This window comes from Theobroma umbraticum, unplaced genomic scaffold (genome assembly GCF_002168275.2).
Source record: "Theobroma umbraticum cultivar Fairchild unplaced genomic scaffold, ASM216827v3 scaffold_86.0, whole genome shotgun sequence".
In the NCBI taxonomy this organism is placed as follows: domain Eukaryota; kingdom Viridiplantae; phylum Streptophyta; class Magnoliopsida; order Malvales; family Malvaceae; genus Theobroma; species Theobroma umbraticum.
The window spans coordinates 5438803-5463510 of NW_018397263.1; the positions used below are offsets into that span (position 1 = coordinate 5438803).

A 24708-nucleotide genomic window follows, 5' to 3' on the forward strand; every position below is an offset into this window, starting at 1 on the left:
GTTCGGATAGATGTGGAGGGAAGCGTTTTGTAGAAAATTACAATTCACGCATTAAAGTTTTTGGTTTTCCCAGTTTTGGACTCTTATCTTTTCTGTTTTTTCAATTTGACCCAAAATTTGTATTCAACTATCTTGTAACACTTGCCATATTTTCTTATTTCAGTTAAGGTTTTAAGAAATTAAGACGCCAGATCTTTCAAAATTTCTGATGTAAAAGGAAAGACTGAATTTCTTGGTATGCAATTACAACACGAAGATTGATTTTAATTTGATAAAATATCTACATTTGAGTTCTTGTCAATTCAATATCTATATATTTATAACAAAAAAATCATAAAATAATCTTCTATCATAAACAACTTTATTTTTGAAAAATTAAAATTTTGAAGGAATATGTTTCACATGTACCCTTCCTAGCTTGCATCCCTTCATTGAAATATTTTTCCAATAAGTACTTAATTCCCTTCAATTGAAACAAAATTATGGTGCTACGAGAAATGTGGGAATATCAAAAAAGAGTTGAGGCGTTTCTGCAAAACGGTAACAGAAAAACAAAGAGGATAAAATGTCAAAAGCCAAAAATGGAAATTACAAAAGAGCTGATGTACGCGCCTTTCTTTGTCACTTATTCTTCTTCACCCCTTTCTATTACCCTCTAATCAAAACCCTAAAACCTTGAACGGGACCCAAAGGCCTATCATGACATATGGCAAAATTCCAACCATCTGATCTTCTTCTGCCTCCAATTTTTAACAGATTAATACATTTAATTTTGAACAATGCTATAGGAGGTGACCTTAATCTTATTCCCTAAACCATATGGTTCGAATTTGAAATCTTCAAATAGTCCAATTGATCAGCTTACAACTTTAGCTCTTGTTACAATCTTGGCCATATGGCATGGGCCTCTGCCTATTCACAACTGAAGGAAAAAGGAAAAGAAGGTTGTAAGGGTGTATTGTAACAATGGCCATCAAGAAAATATAATTATACAAAAAAAAAAAAGTGTTGCAATCCGTGTTGTTTCTTCTTTGTTAAAATGTGTTTAGTCAGCACCATGCAGTTCAAAATTGTTGTTTGAACATTGATTTTTTGAGTTTCAGATTTAAACAATATTTTTAATGGCATTGCAATGTTTTACTTTGTCATATTTTTATTAAAATAGTGATAAAATAAATATCATGTCAATTAAATTTGAGATATTTTGAATATATAAATATAACAAAGCTTCTCTAATTGTTATGAATTGACTTAACATGATACGAGAGCAAGCATTATTCATGGTCATTGATGCCTTTTGATAGACTTGTATGTTATATTTGATATCCAATCCACAAGATAACTCGGCCTAAGACCTATCTATTGAGCTTTATTTTTCTTCTCCAAGTACACCTTTTCTTCCACATTTGAATTTTTCTTTTTTTTTCAACACATTTTTTTTTCACAATTTCACATTTCACACCCCAAGCTTATTTTCTTCATATTGTAGATAGTGGGGTTATTTTTCATATTTTAAATTTTTTTTTGCACATCAACATCACCTTTCCACCTTTTTCAACACTTAGTTCAATCTAAATTTCCTAAAATAATATACATGCTTAGGAGTGAGGGTTGCAAATTTAAAAAATTAATTTTAAGACTAAGCTTAATTATTATGTAGTTAAATAAAGAAAAGAGAAATTAGGCTAAAAAGGGATATACTAAGGATAAAAACTTAACAAGGTAGGCTTTTTAGGCTCAAATGGTCCAAAAATGGCCTAAAACATCTTCCTAACTAAATATTGCCAAGGATTTTGCCTCAAGAGAAAATCAAGCAAATTCTAGAATTCATGACGTAATCTAAATTCACATCAATATAAACCTTCTCTAAATATTTATAATAATTCAAAGCAAAAGATATAGTGCTCAAAATTGTGAAAATTACATCCTAACAATGATACTTAACAAAAAGCTTTGGCATGAATCCAAACAAAAACCATTTTCACTAAAAGATAAGAATTCAAGACAACTAATTATCATCGTTGGATAGAGAAATCATTGAAAAAATTGGCATAACTTTAATCTAGATTCTTAAAATTCTAACAAATAATAAATTCATTTGCCACTTAATCTTAAATTATTTATAAATCTAAATACGCATGCAAATAAAACTAAATCTAAAACTTTCACAAAATATTTATCACCAAAAAAATAAATTCACCTCCCAAACATAAACTAAATATTATCCTCAATGTTAGAAAAAATAAAAGAAAGGTAAAGAATACTCCCTAATGGTTAGATGAATCTAGAGAAGCTCTAATCCTCCTTCTTGTCACCATCATCCTCTACATCATTGTCTTCATTGTCCTTCACCTCATTGGCACCCCTTGGAAGATTAGGTGCTGGTGGAAGAGTAGACATGTCTATGCCCATAAAAGCACTATAAGCTTGAAACATGTGGTCCATAAGTTGATTACATTGGGTCTGATAAGTCATGCGTTGCTTAAATTGTTGCCTAAGGTTTTCAACTAGGTGCTCAAGGTTCTCAATTCTCTAGTTCATTGACAGTTGTTGGTGTCTTGGTCAAGGGGTAGAGGCTGGTGTGTAGAAGAAGAACTAACTCCAGTAGAATTTTGAGATTGTCAAAGGATGATATTGAGATCAATTAGAAGTTGAGGGTGTAATGACTCCTCACTATCATCCTAAGTCACACCAGCTTGCTTGCACAAAGTTGTAATCAAATAAGAGAACCACAAGCCTTCATGCTTTGATTGTGCAGTGTGAGTCATAGCTTTGTAAATTACACGACAAATATCAATTATGCATCTAGTTATGATGGAATGACTAAGGATGGCTCAATCTTTTGTGACGTCATTGAGATGAGTAGTAAGGAGTAATTTGGAAGCCACAAAGTATAACCATATCTCAGAAGTTGGTTTTATCACAGACCTCTTGAATGAAACTGATGCATTATTGAAGAATTGCCATTGAGCACCCTCCTCACAGAGTATATGAAAGATATCATCTCGATCCTCATGCTCAGCCAAATATTGCCCATAGCTATCATTGTCAATATCAAGAGTTTCATAAAATTCATTGATGGCATGGCTTGAGAATGGAACTAATTTACCTCACACAAAAATGAAATCATTAGTAGCCTTAACAGCGTTTACGTAAAATTCTCTTACTGGAGGGATATTTACAACTGCTGGCAAGGCACAAAATTTTTGTCTTCTCATTAAAATAATACCCATAGTATTAAGTAAAAAGCTCGCAATTATAATATTTCTAGACTACCAGGCATATAAAAAGAATTTAAAATCTAGAACTTACCCATATTCCCCAATTTCGACTTATCCTTGAAATTTAAAGCACAAATCTAAACAATCTACCATACCCATAAAATAGTTAAACACAATACCTCAAGAATCATCAATACCCATCACAAATTTCCAACAACATAAAAATATGAAGCAAGTCAACAATAATAAAAATAAAAGAAGAAAAGAGAAAAGAAAAGAAATAGTAAAGAAGAAAAATAAATAAATAAAAGAAACATTGAAACTTGATATTTAGAGCAAATATGTTAGAAATATGTTTGGGTAATAGGTATAGAGGTGATAACTCTATAATATAGATTTATTTGAGCTTAATTTTGATAGTAATTTAGCTTAGTTCTTGTAGTGATGTATAGAAATTAGTATATTTTATTTACATTAATTTAAATTAGTTAATTTAGGTTAGTCAATCTAATCTTAGTTAATTTTATGCTTAATTTGGTGTTAATGTGGTTAAGATAGGTGGTTGTTGATTTATTTGTACTTTTGTAGGTGTTTGATGAAAGAAGAATTTTAATGGGAAAAGAAGAGTGATTTTAAGGTGTAGACTTTCACTGCACATGTTTCAGTATTAGAGTTATAAGTCTCTCTATAGAGCTCCAAATGAAGTGATTCTTAGACCATTGAAAAATTAAGAGAAAACGTTATAACTTTTATGTTTATCACTGGCTCAATTTGGGCTAGAAAGTGATAAAAATCTTGTTGAATTTGATCCATTGTAGCAATCCTAGAACAATCACGATTTCTGTTAATTAATTAGGCAAGGTTGTGACCCACATAGTCTGATGAGGAAATCCTAACTGAAATTGACTTCTTTCTTCACCCAACTTGGCCTACTTTCAAAGCTCTATAAAACAACATTTCGAAGGACTTTGAGAAAAGAACGAAACACTAGATTGACAACTGAGAGTCAAGCCACAAAGTCATTAAAATTAAGAAGAATTTGAAAGATTCAAGGAGATTTGGAGATCAAGAATACAATTCTTGAGTTTTTCTATCTTTTTTATTCTCTTATTCTCTTGGTTTTGTTTTTAATGTTTAAACTTTATTCAACGATGATGTGTAACTTGATAGGGAACTAAACTTTTAATTTAAGATTATGATTAAACTCAATATGTAGTCTGAATTGTTTATCTCTCTTTTATTTAGGTTTGATGGATTTAAGTTGTTTATTTTATTTTATTCTTAATGCTTCTAATTGCTTGATCACCAATTATATTGAATTGGAAACGTAAGTTTAACCTTGACGAAGGAAATTTAGGTAGACTTTAAATAGAATAGCGTATGACCGAATGCATTTAGTTGATTAAGTGGTTTGATTTGCATATAGGGTAAACATACACCATACGTAGCCAAAATTAGAGCACAAACTTAATGAATCTTTCTTCAATTTAATTTGCATAGACATATAGTAAAATTAATTAGAAGAGGTATTTTTATGAGAAATTCGACAGAAACTTGTAAATAATTTAAGACTTTAGGTTAGCAACTTAATCCATTAAACTAAGTTGAGAAAGAGAGACAATAATTAGATGAAGTATTGAGGGGCATCATAATCTTAGGTATGGTAGTTAAATGAGTTTCATAAAATAAATTTACTATTTAATTTTAGTTTCAGTTTATTATTTTTAATTTTTCTTTTTAATAATTTTAAATTTAATTGTTTTGATAAGATTAAGTTGTTACAATTTTGGTAGTTAGTAATTAAGAATTAATTCAATTCTCTGTGGGAATAAATTCTATTTAGTATTATATTATTTGTTAACAATATGTGTCCTTTCGTGAGAAATCAACAACAAGAGGAATAAAGATGAAAGGGGGATAATGGTGAGTGGAAGAGTAGAGGAGAGACGGAGAGTAATGTGTAGAAAATTACTCTTAGGAGTGAGGTAGGTGTGTTGGAGTGAAAAAAGAGAAGGCCTTATATGGGAGGTGAAGGAAGTTGATTTGGGTAGTGGGCTACCCATTATTGGTAGCCCACATAAAGGGGGGCCATGGCCCACATTATAGAAAGTCGCGTGGTTATGTCCTTGCTATGGGAGCGTCGTTGTTTGTGTTCTAGCAAGTCGTCGGGTCGTGCCCTCAAATTTTTTTTAATGGTGGGCTATTTAACATTGATAGCCCACAAAACCCCTAGTGGGCGTTGTGGCTCACATTGTTGAAATTCGTGAGGTCGCGACCTTGTTTTTGTTCTCATTAAGCTGCGACTTACCCTTTCCACCATTTTTTTTTTGAAATTTTTTTGAGTTTTTTTATTTGTGAAGGGGTTGTACATACTTGCAAAATAAAAATAAATTGTTAATAATTGAATAAATAAAAACAATTAAAAGAAAATTAAAGGAAATAATTAGAGTGCTTAAGTTGTCTCCTAAGAAGCGTTTTTTTATAGTTAATAGCTTGGTTATTTCTGACTCAAATTGAGTCGATAAGGGTGATTGAGGATATTTGACGATCACAATCACCACCCCAATAGTGCTTTAATCATTGCCTATTCACCTTGAAGGTTGATTTATCATTAGCCACCTCTACTGCTCAACAAGGATATACTTTCAACACAATGAAAGGTCCAAACCAACGAGATTTCAACTTTCCAAGAAATAATCTCAAACGAGAATTATAAAGAACAACATGTTGGCTAGGCTCAAAACTTCTCTTTATGATTTTCTAGTCATGCCATCATTTTGTCTTCTTTGTGTAGATTTTTGTACTATCGTAAGTTTCTCGACGAAATTCATCCATCTCAATGAGTTGCAAAAGATGCTTTTGTCTAACTGCTTAAAATCAAAATTAAGCTTTTTAATTGCCCAATATGCCTTATGTTCAAGCTCCACTGGAAGATGACAAGATTTTTCAAACACCAATCTATAAGGAAACATCCTAATTGGAGTTTTATATGCAGTCCTATATGCCCACAAAGCATCATCTAACTTTTTCAACCAATCTTTTCTATAAGGATAAACAATTTTTTCTAAAATTCTTTTAATTTCTTGATTTGGAACTTAAGTTTAACTTAGGTTTCTAATTTAATCTAATTGACGGCTAGTCAACTAGAAATATTAAAAACAGAATAAAATAAATAACTTAAATCCATAAAACATAAGCAAAAGAGAAATAAATAAATCAGACTACGTATTGAGTTCAATCATAATCTTAGATAAATGAATTAGTTCCTCATCAAGTGTCACATCATCATCAAATAAGGTTTAAACATTAAAAACAAAATCAAGAAAATAAGAGAATAATAAAAAGATAGAAAAAACCAAAACTTGTAATCTTGATCTCTAAATCTCCTTGGATCCTTCAAATTCTTTTTAACTTCAATGACTTTGCGGCTTGATTCTTAGCTTTCAATCTGATGTTTCGTGATATCCTAAAAGTCTTCCAAAAGGTTATTTTTGTAAAGCTTTAAAGTTAGGCCAAGTTGGGTGAAGAAAGATGTCAATTCTAATTAGGATTTCCTCATCATACTACATGGGCTGTAGACTATCTCCTCCAAAGCCGCAGCCTTGATAATTTAAGTAGCAGAAATCGTAATTGTTCAAGGGCTACTATAGTTCTCCAAGTTAGACAAGATTTTTTACCACTTTCCAAGCTAAATTGGGTACAATGGTAAACATGAAAATTGTAGCTTTTTCTTTTAGCTTTTTAATGGTCCAAGATCATTTCATTTGGAACTCTGTAGAGAGAGTTATGGTTGAAATACAGAAACATGTGCAGTGGAAGTCTACACCTCAAAATGCTCTATTTCTTCTATTAAAATTTTTCCTTCATTAAACACTCACAAAAGCACAAATAAATCAACAACCTATCTTAATCACATTAACACCAAATTAAGTATAAAATTAACTAAAATTAGATTGACTCACCTAAATTAATTAACCTAAATTAATTTAAATAAAACTTACTAATTTCTATGCATTACTACAAGAACTGAGCTAAATTAGTATCAAAATTAAGTCCAAATAACTCTATATCATAGAGTTATCAAAACTCAAAAAGGTTTTATCTTTGTAACAATTTATCTAAACATATACTTGTATTATAAATATATTGAACTAAATGCAAATGAGTAGGCCTTATTTTCATCTTCAATATTATTTTTATTCATATCTTTTCATATGGTATCAAAGCCCTAAGCTCCATTGAATACAACTAAACAACCCATAGCCTCATCAAACTTCAAGCACAACCTCATTTCCTATAGTTTCTTCAAATCTCACCTTTATCTACTCAAACTAGCAAGTACCATTAATGCAACATCTCATTTTCCTATTGAACCCACTCCCTTCAATTTCCATTAATATAGCAACCTATCTTACTTTTATTCATCTCTTTTTGAATAACTTACCAACGAGTTTTATGTATCTAGTAGCATCTACTAGCTGACCTTCATCTGGTCAGTTTACAATTATAGTTTATCAAAGTACTTTTTAGTTTTGTGCCCAACATACCATACTTAAACAATAACTCTAGAGTGTACTTCCTTTGACACAATGAAATACCTTAAGTAAATCTTGCAATTTCAATACCAAGGAAAAATTTTAACTTGCTAAGATCTTTTAGTTTAAAACTGTCACCAAACAACTGTTTTACTCTATCAAAAATTGCAACTAATGAACTTGTTATCAAGATGTCATCAACTAATAATGTCATAGATTCATTATTCTTTGTCTTAGTAAATGGAGAGTAATCAACTTTAGATTGAATAAATTTATACCTCAATAAAGCTTCAGTGAATTAGAGTTCCATTATCTTAAAGTCTGCTTCAAATCATACAAAAATTTTTGTAATTTGCATACAAGTTTGCAACCTAGTGAAGATTTATACTCACCTTGAAGTTCATATCCTTGAGGCAAGCCCATGAATACCTCTTCATCTAAGTCACCGTGGAGGAATGCATTGTCGATGTCTAATTGCCTTAAGAACTAACCTTTAGCAATAGATATGGCCAAAAGAACTTTGACATTAGTTTGCTTAGTAATTGGGCTAAAAGTCTCCTAGTAATCAAATCCCTTTCACTGATTATAACCCTTGGCCCTTGCTTTATAACTTATGCTGCCATGAGAATTAAGTTTCACCTTGTATGCCCATTTACACCTCACTACATGAGTATATCTTGATAGGGGTATTATTATCCAAGTCTTATTTTTTGCTAAAGCAATCAATTCAACTTGCATATCTTCCTTTCAATGATCATATCTGATGGCTTGTTGATAAGTTTAAATTAAAAAAATGTTGGTAAGTGAAATGGTCAAGGCTTTTATGAGATTGTGATAATTGTGAAGTAGATAAGTGTTGTTGAACGAAAATAGCAATAACTAATTTTGTTTGAGAAAGCAATTGACATTGATAAACGTCAAAATATTTAGGAGGGTTTCTTAATCTAGTACTTTTTTGTAAATAAGGTAGGTGATGGATTAGAATAAAAGGAATGTGAAGAATTTGTAGTTTCATTAGAAGCAATGTTTAAGGTTGTATTAATGTCGTCAAAAAAATTATCAAATGATCCTTTATTTGGTAAATAAGTGGTAGGATGAGAATTATTGTTACGCATAAGATCAAAAATATCAAAATATAGATAGTTAGAAATATTAAAATGATCAGAATGATGAAATGCATTTATATAAGAATCACAATGATAAGGAAAAATGGTTTCATGAAAAATAATATCTTAAAAGTAAATGACTATTTTACCCTCAAATCATATACTTTTATATCCATTAATGCCAATTGGATATCCAGGAAAAATGTATTTTCTTGGTCTAGGATCAACTCTTTCTGTTACAAGACAATGTGGAAGCATAACAAAACGGTCTAAAGACTTTGAGATGTGAAAAAGGACATTTTTGGTGTTTTGTTTTTCAAAATAGATGTTGGTATCCTATTTATCAAGTGGGCAGCTACTAGAATAGCATCATCTCAAAATTTTGAGGATAATTTGGATCGAAATATTACAGATTTTGCCACCATCGATAAATGTTGATGTTTCCTTTTCACTACTCCATTTGATTGAGAAGTTTCTATACATAAAAGATGATGTACAATTCCATTTGCAGAATAGAACCCCATCAAAAAAAATTTATGAGATGGAGGATATAAAACTTGGCCCAAAAATCCTAGGAGTCCAGTCTGAATGTAGGTCCAAGTCCACCTCCCTCGTAGCCGAAAGAAACATGTAACCCATTTTTGTCCAAACTTCATGAACCCTCTTTAGATTTCAGATAGCAATCTGGCTGACAATCTTCAAGTCATAAAATTTTTGGAGCCTTATCCTGTTAATCGTCCCCCTTTCTCTCTCGGTCTGTCTCTTCCCCCTCCTTTATTCTCCCCTCACCAGAAAAACAAGCGCCACCCTCAAAACCCGACAATGTAGACCAACACAATGCAAGACACACTCCCTTTCCTCTCCAAAAACAACCCTTTCCCTCCCTTACTGTCCTCCCCCCACCACCACCACCATAAACACCATGATTTTCCTTCACTTTCTCGCCCAAGAAACCTCCACTTCCCCACTTTTTCTTCCAAAACAATCACTAGTCCTCTCCCTCCCAAACCACCCAAAATCCCAGAAATCCCTTCCATATCCCCACCCCCAAGCTCCCACTCCGACTTCCAAGAAAAAATGCTTCACCTTGACTCCATCGGTCTTGATTTTTTCTCCCTAATCCAACACCACCCTCCCATCATAACCACCTCTCTCGATGATCTAAAATCAGCGGTTGATTTTCTCACCTCCTTCAACTTCACTACGCTCGAGCTACGGCGAATCCTCTCCATGTGTCCTGAAATCCTAACCACCAAACCAACTTCGCTGCTCCCAATCTTCACTTTCCTCCTCCGCGAAGCCCGCGTCAACGGCTCTGATTTAAAGAAAGTAATCAACCGACGACCCAGATTGCTCACATGCAACGTGGAAACCCAGCTGCGTCCCACCCTCTATTTCCTTCAAAACATCGGCATCTCCGAGGTAAAAAAACACACTTCCTTACTCTCTTGCAGCGTGGAAAACAAACTGATTCCTCGTATCGAGTACTTCCAAAAAATGGGGTTCTCTTACAGGCACGCGATTTCGATGTTCCGTAGATTTCCTCAACTGTTTAATTACAGTGTTAAGGAAAATTACGAGCCGAAATTGAATTATTTCGTGGTGGAAATGGGGAGAGATTTGAAAGAACTTAAAGAGTTTCCGCAGTATTTTTCGTTTAGCTTGGAGAATAGGATAAAGCCAAGGCACCAATGTTGTATTGAAAAAGGGGTCTGTTTTCCTTTGCCTGTTTTGTTAAGGACAAGTGAAGTTGAGTTTCGTAATAGACTGGAGGTCTGTTGTAATTCTTCGTTGCCGTTTAAGGGGTCTCCTTTGTGGTGTTCAAAAAATTGTGATATCGAATAGTATATGATTCAGTATACTGTAAAAAAGAATGAACTGATTTTTACTCATCTTTCGTTTTTGTTGTTTTTCTTTCTACAATCATGTGAAAATTTGGTGACTGGAACCTGAATTAATATGGGTTTTACATGGCTCCATTTAGTAGATTGAGATGAAGATGTAAAGCCCTGAGTAAATTCAAATCGAGTAGACAAAATGGATGATGACATTTTCTGAATAGTTCATGAGTATTGAAATGGTTCATTAGAGGGCATTATTGGCTTAGTTGTTCTCCTAGTTCTGTGAGGTTTATGGAACTCAGGGTAATGCTAATTCTATTTGAATATTTGTTGGTTATTTCATTTGCTTCAGGCTTTTCATTTAAGGAACAGAGAGAGTTTGCATTGGTTGAGATTCCTTCCCACCTCCCTTTTAGTTTCTTCTGTATTCCGTCTGGGGTCCCTTCTTTCCAGAGCATTTTTAGATAACATGTTCTCTGTATATTCTGTGGGCTTTGATTGACCAAGGAGATAACAAGCTACTTTGATCATTTATATTATGGAGGTTTATAGTACAATTTCTGTCACTTTTCTCCTATACCGTTCTTATCACTGTTTTTCCATATGCTGTAGTCAAGTCACCTGGAGATGAACTGAGGGGATGTTCAGTTCTCTATGTCAGTAAATGTAAGTCTTGCTTAAGTTCTCTGTGTTACCTGAAATCAAGTTATATCCCTGCTGAATTCTGAGTCAGTTATGATGGCTGGCCTAGGTTTTGACATGATAATTACCAAGGCATTCGATTATATTAATAGATAGTTCAAGTATCAGCTAAGTTGGAACCATGCCTCAGCAAACAACTTTTGTTTTCTTCCATTATGGACTTGAAAGTACTGTCCTCCCCTTCCTGAAGCATCATTTCTCCTGTCATTGGTATCTATGAAATTAAGATGGTTTTATAGTTGTTCGTAGCAGCATTTAGTTGAAGTTGAAAGATTGTGTCGACACTTGGTCTTTGACCCCTATCTAATTCTTGGTTGGAAGGAGGATGAGAACTGAGACAGTAAAAGAGATAATAATAATAATAAACCTTTGGTGTATAATCCTATTAAGCAAGCTTGTTTGTGGGCTGTGGCCATGCTGGATTGTTCACTTGCATTTTCAGTGGCCTAATCCATGCCTTTGGACAAATGGCAGAAAGACTCCTCAGCTCATTTTCAATGGGATAGTGCAGTAATCCACCTTGTTGGCAGGCCAAGAGACTCATGGACATTGCTAGAGCATAAAGGGTTTTACCTTTAGTCGAAGCATATGAAGGGCTGGATGTATTTGTAAAGCTTAAACAAGCTCACTTCTAATACCATCAGTCTATACAAACTTTTGCAATACTTTTTTCCCTGTAGACATGATTAATTGCTTATGAAATTAATAATGCAATAATTCTGGACATCTTTAATTGCTTCAAACGCCATGGAACTTGATGCATTATACTCTTGAGAAAATGTTTTAGCATTAAAGAATTATTAGCGACCAACAAAAGCCTAATCCCCTAGTCTCTGGCACTGGTGAGATCCGTTGTCAGAGGTTCAAGCTCATGGATCAATACAATGACCGGAAGACCGGCGAAGCCGAAGCTACGATAGCCTCCCCTGCCTCACTTCTTACCAGACCCATCACCATTAAGAATATCGCTGGTTTTGTTGGGCGTTTTCAGTTTTCCCACTTAGTTTTCGATCCAAACAAACCAGTATTTCATCCCGATCTGACAGTGGCTGGAAAAGCAGTTTCCCTTATCCTACTTCCTCACTGCTATGACATTTCAGAAGAATCCTGCTATCATTTTAACATTCTAAGTTTCCGAGAACATTTCACTTATAATTATTGCATTACAAGTTTCCAATCACAATTATGAATTTCTACCCTCAAAAGTAATCAGTGGAAGACTGGGAGTTGATGCCTCCTTCACGGAAACTTGCAGTCTAAGAAGTTGCTGATCACGGCCTGATATTTGATGCCACAAGTGCAAGAAGCAATTTTTAAGAAAAACTAACGTCGCCAAAGGCTTTGAAGATTCAACAAAAAACATATACTTAAAAACTATATAAAGAGACCACTGGCAATGGACCAAAGAATAAAAATGAATTACCACATGAAGTAACAAATAAATACTAGTAGTACCATATCAGAGTAGCATAGAAAAGAAACAGAACAAGAAGGATATGGGCCATAACCCAGAACGGGGTCTAATGCCCTGAAGCAAAAGCTTGTTCTCAGCTTCATTGTCATTTGTGAGATCCTTGGTCAATGCTGTAACCACCAGCCTCCCCCGGAGATACTCTCTAGTTCCCTACCAGATCCTCCACGATTACCTTCACTTCATCCCGATTACGCCTGATGTCCAAAATACACCTGAGACTGCTATATAATCCAAACAATGTTGCAGCTGTGCAAAGTCCATTTGCTTTGCTTAAATGCAGAGGCGCAGACATGCAAGCAGCTAGTAAGAAACTGGGTATAGATGCAGCTTGTCCCTTCAGCACTGGTGTTCCGTAGCCTGCAACGGCCACTCCAGTTTTACAGTAGATGGCAAATTCTTCACTGTTATTCATGAATAGTTTATAGCTATTGGTTGCATAATCAAGCAAGTACTTTGCCCGATGAACAACCACATCAGCTGAGTCAGAGACTGCCCGAGTACATGTTCCACCGCATACTTTCACAATAAAGAGAGCATTATTAACACCATATTCATACCGGCGCAAGACTCTACCACCTAGGAAGCAGTTGAGGCAAGAGCTGATGATCCCATCTCGTTTTGTTTGAGTGCAGGAAGGGCAGGATTGTTGAGATTGTGCTAGCATTGATACATTCAGGGGAAGATCCAGCAAACTTCCTCTTCCTTCTGAACAACATCTCAATAAATGAATGACTTTGTCATCTCCTACATAGATGCCTGCTTATTCATTTGCACATATATAGAGAAAAAGATCAAATAACTAAGAGTGCTAGTCAACTTTTCAATAGAACCAAAGTTCAACAGACTGAAATAGCAGTAAAATTAAGGCTCAGAGTTGAGGGTGGAAGGGGGAGATAAGAAGTTAACTAATCTACCTGACAAAATGATCTAATTTTTATTGTTGCAATCACCAATAAAAGGAAATGAAGGTTCTAGTGAAGGTGGCAATGCATCGGGTTGTTGCAACCAAATCCTCGTTCAACAAAGAATTATAGCCATTGCTGAACTATGAATTAATAAGGATCAGGAATCAACACAATTGTAAAACCTATATATGAATCTTAAATTCCAATTTTAACAAATGCCTCGTAACTATAGATGTGGAAGAATCTGAAGACCAAACATTTTTCCTTGACGCCACATTTTTTTTTGAAAACAAAGAAGAAAGATCTATTAATTCTGGACTACTAAAGGTGACTGAACATGATTCTATCTAAAAAGCTGAGATCCATACTGGAAACATAAAAAGTGGGTAAAGTGCAAACAGACTATACCATGATCAGCATAGAGAAAGCCTATCCTCCAACAGTAAATATGGTCACCAGGTTTTAGACTCTCCTTATTGATTCTGCATTCATTAAAACAACATCTTTCAATGTTGTCCAAACAAAATAAAAGCCACGGCAGCAGATATACCTGTGGGTTAGCATCCCCATCTGTTGTTCTTCCTTGGACAATTCTTCCTGGATCCCCCTTTTGTTCTACCACTGGCATTTATTGGAAATTATTTGGGATGAGAAATTGATGGATGTCTTCGGGTTGGGCAAAGTTATTACTAATCGGGCTGTACTTGACATGCAATCCCAATTTTAGTTTGATCCAACAGATTAAATGTGTAAGATAAGAATGAATTGTAGATTTGAATTGATACTACAATATCCATAACTTTTACTTAGCTTGATGGGCTTAAATTGACTGCCAGCCCACAAAATTTGTTTGCCATTCTTTTTAATTTGGATTTTGTAGAGGGGTTCATGTGATAAGATTAGAGAAAGTATTGTAAATAAGTAAAAGAATTTAGTACAGGTCGTAGAGAGAAAGAATAGAATAATCTTTGAAGTATTAAATGTTATGGTAGGTGAAAAGAATAGGTGAGTAGTAAAAGAAGAATATTGCTTTTGAAGTTTTTCCTCCCAAAAAAGTTTTGAGTGGAAAAGACTAATGAAGTTCCTTCTATTCTAAAAAAATTGAGAAGACAAAGCTAATAGAGAAAGAAGAGAAGATCACTTTTGCGAAAACGTTCTCCCCAGGCAAGTTGATGAACATCTTCTTGAACCTATTGGATATTATTGGAATCACTTATTCTTTAAAGCACATTCTCATAAAAGACTTTAAATTTCAAAGCAATCAGTTTTGAAGTTGAAGTTTAAGTGTAGTGTGTTTTCATTTTTCATTACTAAATTTGGCTCTAATTCTCAATTTGTTCATGATTAAGACGAATGGGCAAATAAAGAGTTGAAGAATCTTGCTTATGTTAAAATCCTCTCATCTACGGGAGTGCTCGATATTGTGCGGGTCACCTCCAAATTTAACATCCATAAAGAGAAAAGGATGGATATATGGTATGCTATTCTCATAAAGTGGAGCACATTTTCTCATACTATTATTATAGCATAAGGGGAATTTACTTTCACATTGAAGGATGTATGTATTCTTTGAGAACTTCCTTATATGGGAAAGAATAATTTTCATTCTATCAATCTTTTATAAAAATAAGTGTGCTCGAAAATTTATTTTCATAATCTTCTTAAAAGCTTTAGTAGAATTTCAAAGGTTGCACAGTTCTCCAATTGGATAAGACTATTTTATAAGAAGTTTAACACCAAAGGAGTTGATAGTAGCCTTCATGAATACCTAAACCATGAGAATGAGCACCACTTTGTTAATCTTATGGTTGGCTTGACATGTATTTCTCAGGTGTCCAGATGATGAGATCTCTTCAATAATCATTCCTTTCTACAATGAAAATTGCTAAGAAAACAAGATTTCCTTTTACTCCACTATATCTAGAATGTCTATGTAAAAGGCTAAACTTGTGTCAACTCAAGATTGTGGAATCAACTGGGCATCACAAATCTTAACTTATGTAGATGCTTCCTTCATCTAGACGTGTTTACGAAAAAGGCTTAGTATTTGCACTCTTGTGCCTAATATATATATATCCTTATATATCTTTTTCTATGTATAGCACTTTATCCTTGAATAACTATTGAGCTTGGGCATGACATGGTTAGACTTCAAAGGGTAATATTCTTGAAGTGATAAATGTGGCAAAAGAATTCAATCCTAAACCTTGTGTACAACCTAATAATGGATTTAGTGATATTAAGATTTATTAAAATTGCCACCCATTACATTTTGGAAGAATGAGCTCACAAGAAGTTAACTTTTTTGTATGGATTCATAGTTCCCAATTGGCTTTTATAATTAAGAGTGTTAGTCCAAGTGAAGACAAAGACTTACTCCTTCTCGAAGTGTATTCACCTTATAAAGTGGCACACTAATTAAGATATGACTATCTAGCTCTGCTTAACCCTTCTTCATTTGTCAATTTTTCTTCTTTTTTTCTTCATTTCTCATGGCAAGATTTCAACTTGATTTAGATAAACTTAAAAGTTGTCTAGTTTTAACTTTTAATAAAGATGGTATTCATACTTTTTGATGGTTTGCTTACTAAAGAAACTATGTAAAGGGATGAAGATCTTTTGTTGTGCCACTAGTTAATCCCAATGATAGTCTTCACACCACTCATGTTAGTAACAAGGACATATCTTTGCACTTGATTCCTCTTAGAAAGAAGAGAGATGTAAATGAAAAAAGAGATAAAGAAAAACCTATAACTCGTGCTGTTCCTTTAGCTTCTATTCGTCAAACCAAAAAGAAACATATGTATCAAAAAGTATGTTTACCGTTTGTTTTTTATTTGTTTTACCACTATATTCATTTCCTCAATTTTCTTTTCTATTTTTGTTTAGAAGGAATCAACTATTTTTGAAACGAGGATTGTTCTTGCTCTGGAAGTTGCTCAAGTTACAATTAGTCTTAATACTAAGATTATTCTTGATGTTAAAGTTATTCCAAATGCTAAAGTTGTTCCTTATGTTGAGCTTATTCTTGATGTTAATATTGGTCTCAATCCTCATGCTTCCTTTTTCTCAAGGCTAGAGCATAGAGATGTTAATAATGCTTTCAACACTCATGTAGAACATACTAAGCAAAGTGATATGAAAGTTGACTTCCAAGACTTTCAAGTTTCATTTTAGCATGTAGAATATTTAAAGCGTATTTATAGTATAGAGGGGGAGTTTTGAAGTACATGAACTTTGAAGAGCATAGATGTCATTTCTTCCATATAAAGATCTTAGGTAAAGCTTTAGTGATTATCCATATTCCATGGATCAGCTCTTCACTAGAGAAACTAAAACTGATGTTATAGTTTATAGATGATGTTTGTAACATTGAATTCAAACTTAAGTGCCTTAATGATTGTATGTTTAGAGCTAGAGTATTTTTTTTAAGTAGAAGTTCCCAAGTCTTTGTTGGAGGCTAAGTTAGAAGATGTTGTGGCAAATATGGCTTCACTGAGAAATCATGAGGTCAAAATGCAAGACAAATTAGATGCCTTTACCAATATTATGAATATTGACTCTTCTCAACGAGATCACATAATTGGCTAGGCTTTTTTGCTATTGCTTTAATTTACCTTTTTTTTTATCTTGTAAGATCACATGAGCTAGCACTTCACTAGTTATATATCTGATCTCATTTTTTTTTGTTTTTGCAATAATAATGTTATAGTTATATGCATGTTGCGTATTATTCACATTTTACATTGTTGTATGCAGTTGAATGGGAACTCTCAATTTGACATCATGGAGATTAATTTTAAACATGATGTGAAGGAGATTGTTCTTACTCCACAAAACTATTTAAGCTAAGGCTTTTCTTGACATTGAGGCTAATTGTAATGTTGAGGTTATTCTTGATGATAAAGTTGTTACTAATAATGCTAAAGTTATCCCTTATGTTGACATTATTCTTGATGCTGATCCTAATCTTCATGTTTTTTCTTCCCCAGTGCTAGGGTATAGAGATGTTAATAGTGCTTCCAATACTCATGTAGCACATGCTAAGTAAAGTGGTATGAAAGTCGACTTCCATAACTTTCAAGTTTCATTATAGCATTTAGAATATTTAGAATGTATTTATAGTATATACAGAAAGTTTTGGAGTCCTTACACTTTTAAGAGCATAGATGCCTTTTTTATATATGATGAAGATATTAGGTAAAGTTTTCTTGATTGCTTATATTCCATGGATAAGTTCTTCACTAGAGAAACTAAAATTAATGTTACAGTTTATAGATGATGTCTGTAATGTTGAATTCAGACTTAAGTACCTCAATGATTGTATGTATAGAGTTAGAGCTTTTCCTAAAGTAGAGGCTGACAAGTCTTTGTTAGAAGCTGAGCTAAAAAAGATATTGAAGTGGAGATGGCTTCATAGAGAAATCATGAAGTAGAGGTGCAAGGAAAATTAGATAACTTTGATAATATTAAGAATATTAACTCTTTTTCATGAGATCGCGTAGTTTGCTAAGCTTTCATTGTTTCTTTAATCTACTTTTTTTATATCTTGTAAGTTCACCCGAATTAGAACTTCGCTATTGATATATCATATCTTAATTTTTTTAGCTACTTCTTTTCCAACAATTGCCAATACTAAAAATTCGAATTTCATTATAGAATGTGTAATACAAGTTTGCTTTTTAAATGCCCAACTAATGGCACCACTTTCCAACGTAAAAATCCATCTTAATGTAGATTTATTTTCATCAATACTAGTTGTCCAACTAGCATTAGAAAATCTTTCTAAAGAACTAAGCAAATCATCATAACAAATTCCCAAATATTTGATTTTCTTTAAATATCCAAGTACTCTAGTAATAACCTTCCAATGATTTTTGCTAGATTTAACTATAAACCTTAAAAGTTTGCAAACAGCAAGTGCCATATTTGATCTAGTACAATGTTCAGCATATATTATGTTGCCTATGGCACTTACATATACTAATTGTGTCATAACTCTTCCACAATTCTTAATCAATTTTATACCAGACCAATAAAGAGTATTATACTCTTTAATTTCCAAATAACTAAATTTGTGGTGAATTTTCTCTATGTAATCTTAGGAAGATTGAGGATGCAATTGCTAAGTTTGTCTTTTAGTTCCAAAACATGTTTGATCATTGTGGCCACTCAATCAAAAAAATGCAAGAAAACATAAACAAACTTGAAGGAGGAGTTAAATAATTGGTAGACAATCAAATAGACTTAGCACACAATCAAGAAAAACTTAATGATAGGATGAACAAAACCTCTTCCACAATCATCCATAACCTAGATGAGAGCTCTAAGTTTGATTTGATTCACCTAAAGCATAAACACATCTACACTACATAACATTTGCATACATATTGCTTTGTTCATTTGATATATGATTGTATTACAAATATTCTTTTTGTAAATCTTTCAGTACTTAATGAAATCTCTCTTTTGCTTCCTTTATTTGTGCACATATTTGATATACTCTTGCTATTAATCTTATGTTGTCTCTATAAGCTTTATATTTGATATACTTTGTTTTTTGTTCCTTTTTTATAGAATAAAAAGAGAGAGAATTTTTTGAGTAAATTTGCCAAAGCTTTACTTGATTTCCATGGCTAAATCATTTCTTGAAAATACTTTAATGATTTAATGCTTTTAAAATTTTACAAAGGTTTTTTTTTAAGTAAGCATAAATTCAAGAAGAGTTCTTCAAAAAGTAAATTTAGCTCTTACTTTTGTTATATAAAAAAGTGTTAGCTTGGTTTTGAAACGACAAAATTGATTGATCTAAATATGCTTTGGAAATGCTTAGAAAATGTTTTTAAACTTGAAGAAAATCCTTAAGAGTTTTGAAGTCAATTAAGCAAAGAAATATCTTTTAAACAAACTCAAACTTTAAATTACCAACCTTAGGAATCGATCTTTTGAAAGTAAAGAATAAATTCTCAACTATACAGAAAGCAAAATCTACTTTTCCTTTTAAAAGAATAGATTCTGGAAAGTGTAAAAGTTATTAAAACAAGGGAAAAACCGACAACTCAAAGAAGAAAAATCGATTTGGGGGAAACAGAGAGCAAACTGATGAAGTTCAAGCATGATAGAATTAATTCTCCATGAAATAGATATCAGTTCCAAGTAAAGGATGAGTCAACAAGCACAAGTTTTAAAAGAAGAATCGATTTCAAAAAACTAGATGTCGATTCGTAAAGCTTCAAAGAGAAAAATCGCAAACTTGGAGAAAAAGAAAAAAATGGGGTGAATGGATAAAAATGGAAAGTTAAAAACCATTTTCAAATTTTAAAATTTAGTGCCTAACTACAGAGAAGAATTGACACCTAGTGACGAAAAATTCGATCCTCAAGAAAACTAGAAAGATGCAACATTTGAATCAAGCTAAGAAGAATCAGCACCTTAAAAATAAAGAATAGATTCTCAAGAAACAAAAAGTTCTAGACTTTAAGGTGACATAGAAGAATAGACACCTCAAGGACAAGAAGTCAATTTTGTCAAACATAAGACTAAAGAAAATATCGAGTCTCAGTATGAAAAAATCGATTCTTCAAGTATGATAACTTGATCCAACTAGCCACAACGTTTAGAAATCATTTTAAATTTACCTCAATTGGTAAATTCTTTCAAGGCTTATAAATACCTCCTAGAAATGCATCAAAAAATATCAAGAGCTAGGAAAGAGAAAGAAAACAACAACAAAAGAGCAACAAGAGAAAAAAAAAACAAAACAAAAAGATAGCAAAAAGAAAAAAAAGTTGAAAAATCCTTTCTTTCATTTGAAAAATAGTAGATATCACAATAATATCATTCCTTTCTTCATCTTCATAATCCTCTAAGTTGAAACATTCCTTTATTAGTCCTTACCACTTAGAAATCTCTCATCCTTTTACACTTAAATTGCTTACTAGCCTTGTCAAAGATTTTAAGCTTCTTATACTTCCTAGAATCTGTTGTTGTTGGTTTTACCCCTACGTAAAATGTATTGTTAAAGGTTATACTTCCTCTTGAAAAGGTAGAGTTTGGTTATACCTCTATTGAAAAGTTAGAAAAGTTGTGCTTGATTCTTAAAAGGCATTTGGTTGTAAGGATTATGCTTAATCCTAAAAAGATAGTGACTTTTGTAAAGGTTGTGATTGATCCTTAAAAGACAGTGGCTTGTAAAGGTTGTGCTTAAACCTGTGTTAAAATGACAATTGATAGCAGATTAGAACTCCTTGTGTTATCAACGAAGAAGATGTAGGCATCAAAGACCGAACCTCTATAAAAACTTGACTAAGTACTCTTTACTTTCTACATCTTCTTTACTTAGCTCATACCTTGTTTTTATAACTCTATTTTTTAAATATTCATACTATCTTGTTTTCTTAAAAAAAAAAAAGGATTTGTACTTCATAACGAATTCACCCACTCTTGGTTACTTTACTTTAAGTTTATTTATCTAAAAAAGTATTTACAAATTTCTTTCTTACTAAAAAAAGAATTGGTATCTACTACTTATATTTATAGTTTTTATTAACAAAAAAAATTATCTCTCAGCCTATTCTTTAAGTACTTACAAAGGAGATATGTATCCAACCCTTTAAGTGAATCATGTAAGATTTGCAAATCCTTGATTGCTTGCTTGCTAACTAATATATAAAGTTTGGACAAGCTAAATGTTGTGCGGTGACCAATAAATCTAAATTTGATTTTTGACCAAATTAAAATTGAAACTCAAGTTCATCATGCTATGATATATCTAATAATTAACACAACTCACGATATTATAAACAATAAACTAATTTTAGAGTTTTTTCACAAATAGGCCCCATGCATAAGACATTTTTAAAAATAAGCATCTTCATAATTTTAACTATTTTTATATAAGAGAATTAAAATTAAGACAAAATTACCTTTAATAAAATTAACCTATGTGTTTGGCTTCGTACCTCAACCTGAACTATATTAACGAGTTAAGTATGTTTACTAGAGGTGCAACTCTTCAGTTCTCATCGATAGACCATACATCTCCCTACAAAGCATTATCTCGAAAGCATTCCTCGTCGATTCAACTTTCAAGCATTTTGAGCAGTGATAGAAGCATTTTAGAATGGTTATTTGTATAAAAGTGGTTCACATATTGATCAATGAGAGGAAGTTCACATTACGCTGAGAAAGGTAGGCATATATTTTTATTTTTATTTTTAACCATGTGGAGAAATGTTTAAGGCTATTGTTATTCTTCATGTTATTCATTATGGTTTTTGAGCATAAACATAGGCATATTACTTGTTCTTATTGATATTCTTGTTGTTTGAAATTGTTGAATATAAATTTGAAGTTGGTATTTTTGGTGTTTTTGAGGTCAGAAGATGACAGGGCATGGGTGACTTGTTGATAAGCATGCGTGATTGATTGATAGGAATTGGGTTTAGTTATTGCATGACTGAGGGCTTAGGTGAGTAGTTGATGCCTTATGAATGATTGGATTAAGACGTAATGTCACTTAGGGTGTGCGTGATTGCATTAGGTATTTGGTTTAAAGGTTTGGCATTGCTTGACTTGATGATAGGTCATTGCGTGGCTGGTTGATAAGTTATTGCTTGACTAGTGATTGATTGATAGGTCATTGCATGACTTGTTCATAGGTTCAATAGAATAATGGATAGCCAATTTTGTTGAAGTTGTACAATGATATTTCCTCTTAACACCTTAGAAAGAACTCATCATCATAGAAAGCAGATCATATTTGGCCATCACCAAATGTTGAAATGTGTTTAGATTATTTTTCTCAAACACCTAAACCTTAACATTAAAAAATCATGCAAGCCTTGAAATAATACAAAGAATGTATCCCTGACCTTTATGAATGATCACAAAATCTTTGAAAATATGGTGAAATATCATAGAAAAGAGCCATCAAGGAAAATTTCTGCAAAAATATCTTTCAACATAACTCATAATAAAATCTCAATGAATAGAAAACAAAAAACATTGTCATATCTATCACAAGACATGCATAACTGGTCAATAGGCATGCATGACTAGTCAATAGGCATGCATGACTAGTTGATAAAAATTGGGTTTAGGGGTTTAAGGTTTAGGTGATTGATGGTTTGCGTGAGTGGCTAATGCCTTATGCATGACTAGTTTTAGACATGGCGTCACTTAGGTGTGCGTGATTGGTTTAGAGGTTCTTAACATTGTATGACTTATTGATAGATCATTGCGTAATTGAATGTAAGTAATTACATGACTTCTTTGTAGGGCATTGTGTAACTATTATTTGTATAGAAGTGCGTGAGTTTTATTGATATGGCACTGCATGAAATTTATCTGTATGGTGTTGCATGACCGTCATTGCGTTCATTTTGTATTATTTTGGGTCAACTATAATACTTTTATATGTATATGTTGATTTACTTAATAATCCATGTTCTACACATGCATTAATTATTCTGTTTTTAGGTATGCAAAAATAGTAAAAACTAGTTATTATTTTTTTAATTTACAATTATCACATTAACTAAAATAAAAATGTGATATTTATCTATTTTATGTTGGTAATAAATAGAACAGGAACAAAGTAGGAGAATGTGGAATCTTTGCTTTGTGTGCCAAGGGACCAGTGGGGCTTCAACGCTGGCATTAACATCCACTGTAAATGGACACATTTGCATGTGATATGTGAGATGCTGCACAAAATAAATGAGTTGGAAGCCTTGAAGAGAACATGCTTCAGGCATATGATGGACATTGAATCATATAAGAATTTATTCTATACCAGTCTAGTGTACAACATAATGTTGCACAGAATCAATCAACCTGGCACCATCGAGCGTGAGTTATGGTTTGCCATAGCAAAATGAAGGCCCGATTCTTGAAACAGGAATTTTGCTTGGTGACAGAACTGAAGTTTGGTACCTTATCGGCCCTTATTGTCAATCCCTACAAAGTTGCCCTTGGAGGAATTCACCTGTGATATTAAGGAGCGGGGAATGAGGAGAAGATACAACAAGTTTTAGAGACGTTCAAAAGAAAGCAATTTCTACAAAAGGGAGACAGAACCAGGAATAAACAATTCAATTCCATTGAAAATAAGCAAAAATGAGATTAAAAATTTAGATTACATATGAGTTCAATTGCAATACTAGAAAAGTAATTTAGTTTATAATATCTAATAAAAACTTCATCCAAAGAAAATTAACCATTAATCCAAGTCAAAGAAAATAAAAAATATATATAAAAGTAGAAAGAAAAAGCTAATAGCTGAAGCTTTGTGATCTTGATTCTCTCTTCAATTCTCTTACTTTCTTGCTTTGTTTTTGGCCCTTTTTCTCCAAAGAAATTGCTTGCTACCTCATCCCAAAAACCTCTAAAACCTCATCCCAAAAACCTCTAAAAAAGGCCCTTTAAATGGCCTCCAAAAGCCCTAACTTCCAAAATCTCATAAGCTTGTTATTTTTGGAAAATACATTGAGCAGCGTGACTTTCATTTCCTAAAGCTGTAGCTCTCAAAGGTTTTGTCTCAATTCTATTTTTTTTGGTGCAGTACTTTTAATTCAACAAAGATTTTGACCACCTTTTGATCAGAACTAGGCAAAATGGTAAACATCAAAGTTGTAGCCCTAACTCTTCTCTTTTTTATGGTCCAAAATCATATCATTTGGACTTTTGTAATAGGAGATATGGTTGAAAAATCGAAACATATGCAAATAAAGTGACAGTTCATTATGCACCTTTCTTCACCAATTGAAATTATTTTTTATTTTTCTCCTACGAAAATATAAAAATAAATATAAATAGCATGAAACTGACATCATTAACTTAAAATAAGCATTTAAATATAAATTAAATTAAACTAATAAAATAACTAAAAACACCTAAATTAGATCCTAAATCTAGTCTAATT

At 32.7% G+C, this 24708-nt stretch overlaps 2 protein-coding genes across 4 annotated transcripts; one reads left to right on the plus strand and one right to left on the minus strand.

Moving 5' to 3' along the window:
• The first annotated feature begins 9522 nt into the window (after positions 1–9522).
• On the plus strand, positions 9523–12121 carry LOC110420399 (protein SEEDLING LETHAL 1, chloroplastic-like). 3 transcript variants are annotated; one of them, XM_089784258.1, is made up of 3 exons: positions 9527–10284; positions 11316–11369; positions 11880–12015. In XM_089784258.1, the coding sequence occupies exons 1-2, from the start codon at positions 9700–9702 to the stop codon at positions 11337–11339; spliced, it is 609 nt and encodes a 202-aa protein (XP_089640384.1). In that variant the 5' UTR covers positions 9527–9699; the 3' UTR covers positions 11340–11369; positions 11880–12015. The 3 variants fall into 3 exon arrangements, with proteins under 3 accessions (XP_021289368.1, XP_021289369.1, XP_089640384.1); XM_021433693.2 differs by lacking the exons at positions 11316–11369; positions 11880–12015 and adding an exon at positions 11056–11309 and having other exon boundaries at positions 9523–10284; XM_021433694.2 differs by lacking the exon at positions 11316–11369 and having other exon boundaries at positions 9524–10284; positions 11880–12121.
• Positions 12122–12544: 423 nt separating this feature from the next.
• LOC110420737 (protein LEAD-SENSITIVE 1-like) lies at positions 12545–14497 on the minus strand. The gene is made up of 3 exons (XM_021434108.2): positions 14335–14497; positions 14193–14266; positions 12545–13635 (listed from the first exon to the last, which is right to left on the minus strand). Exons 1-3 carry the CDS (start codon positions 14352–14354, stop codon positions 13022–13024), a joined length of 708 nt encoding a protein of 235 aa, XP_021289783.1. The 5' UTR covers positions 14355–14497; the 3' UTR covers positions 12545–13021.
• Positions 14498–24708: the final 10211 nt, after the last annotated feature.

Coding starts and splice junctions, on each gene's coding strand:
- LOC110420737 (XM_021434108.2), bottom strand. CDS start 14,354: ATGGGGATGCTAACCCACAG. Junction 14,267..14,334: donor ATGGGGATGCTAACCCACAG/GTATATCTGCTG, acceptor TAATGAATGCAG/AATCAATAAGGAGAGTCTAA. Junction 13,636..14,192: donor CTTTCTCTATGCTGATCATG/GTATAGTCTGTT, acceptor ATGAATAAGCAG/GCATCTATGTAGGAGATGAC.
- LOC110420399 (XM_021433693.2), top strand. CDS start 9,700: ATGCAAGACACACTCCCTTTCCTCTCCAAAAACAACCCTTTCCCTCCC. Junction 10,285..11,055: donor AAAACATCGGCATCTCCGAG/GTAAAAAAACAC, acceptor CATTTGCTTCAG/GCTTTTCATTTAAGGAACAG.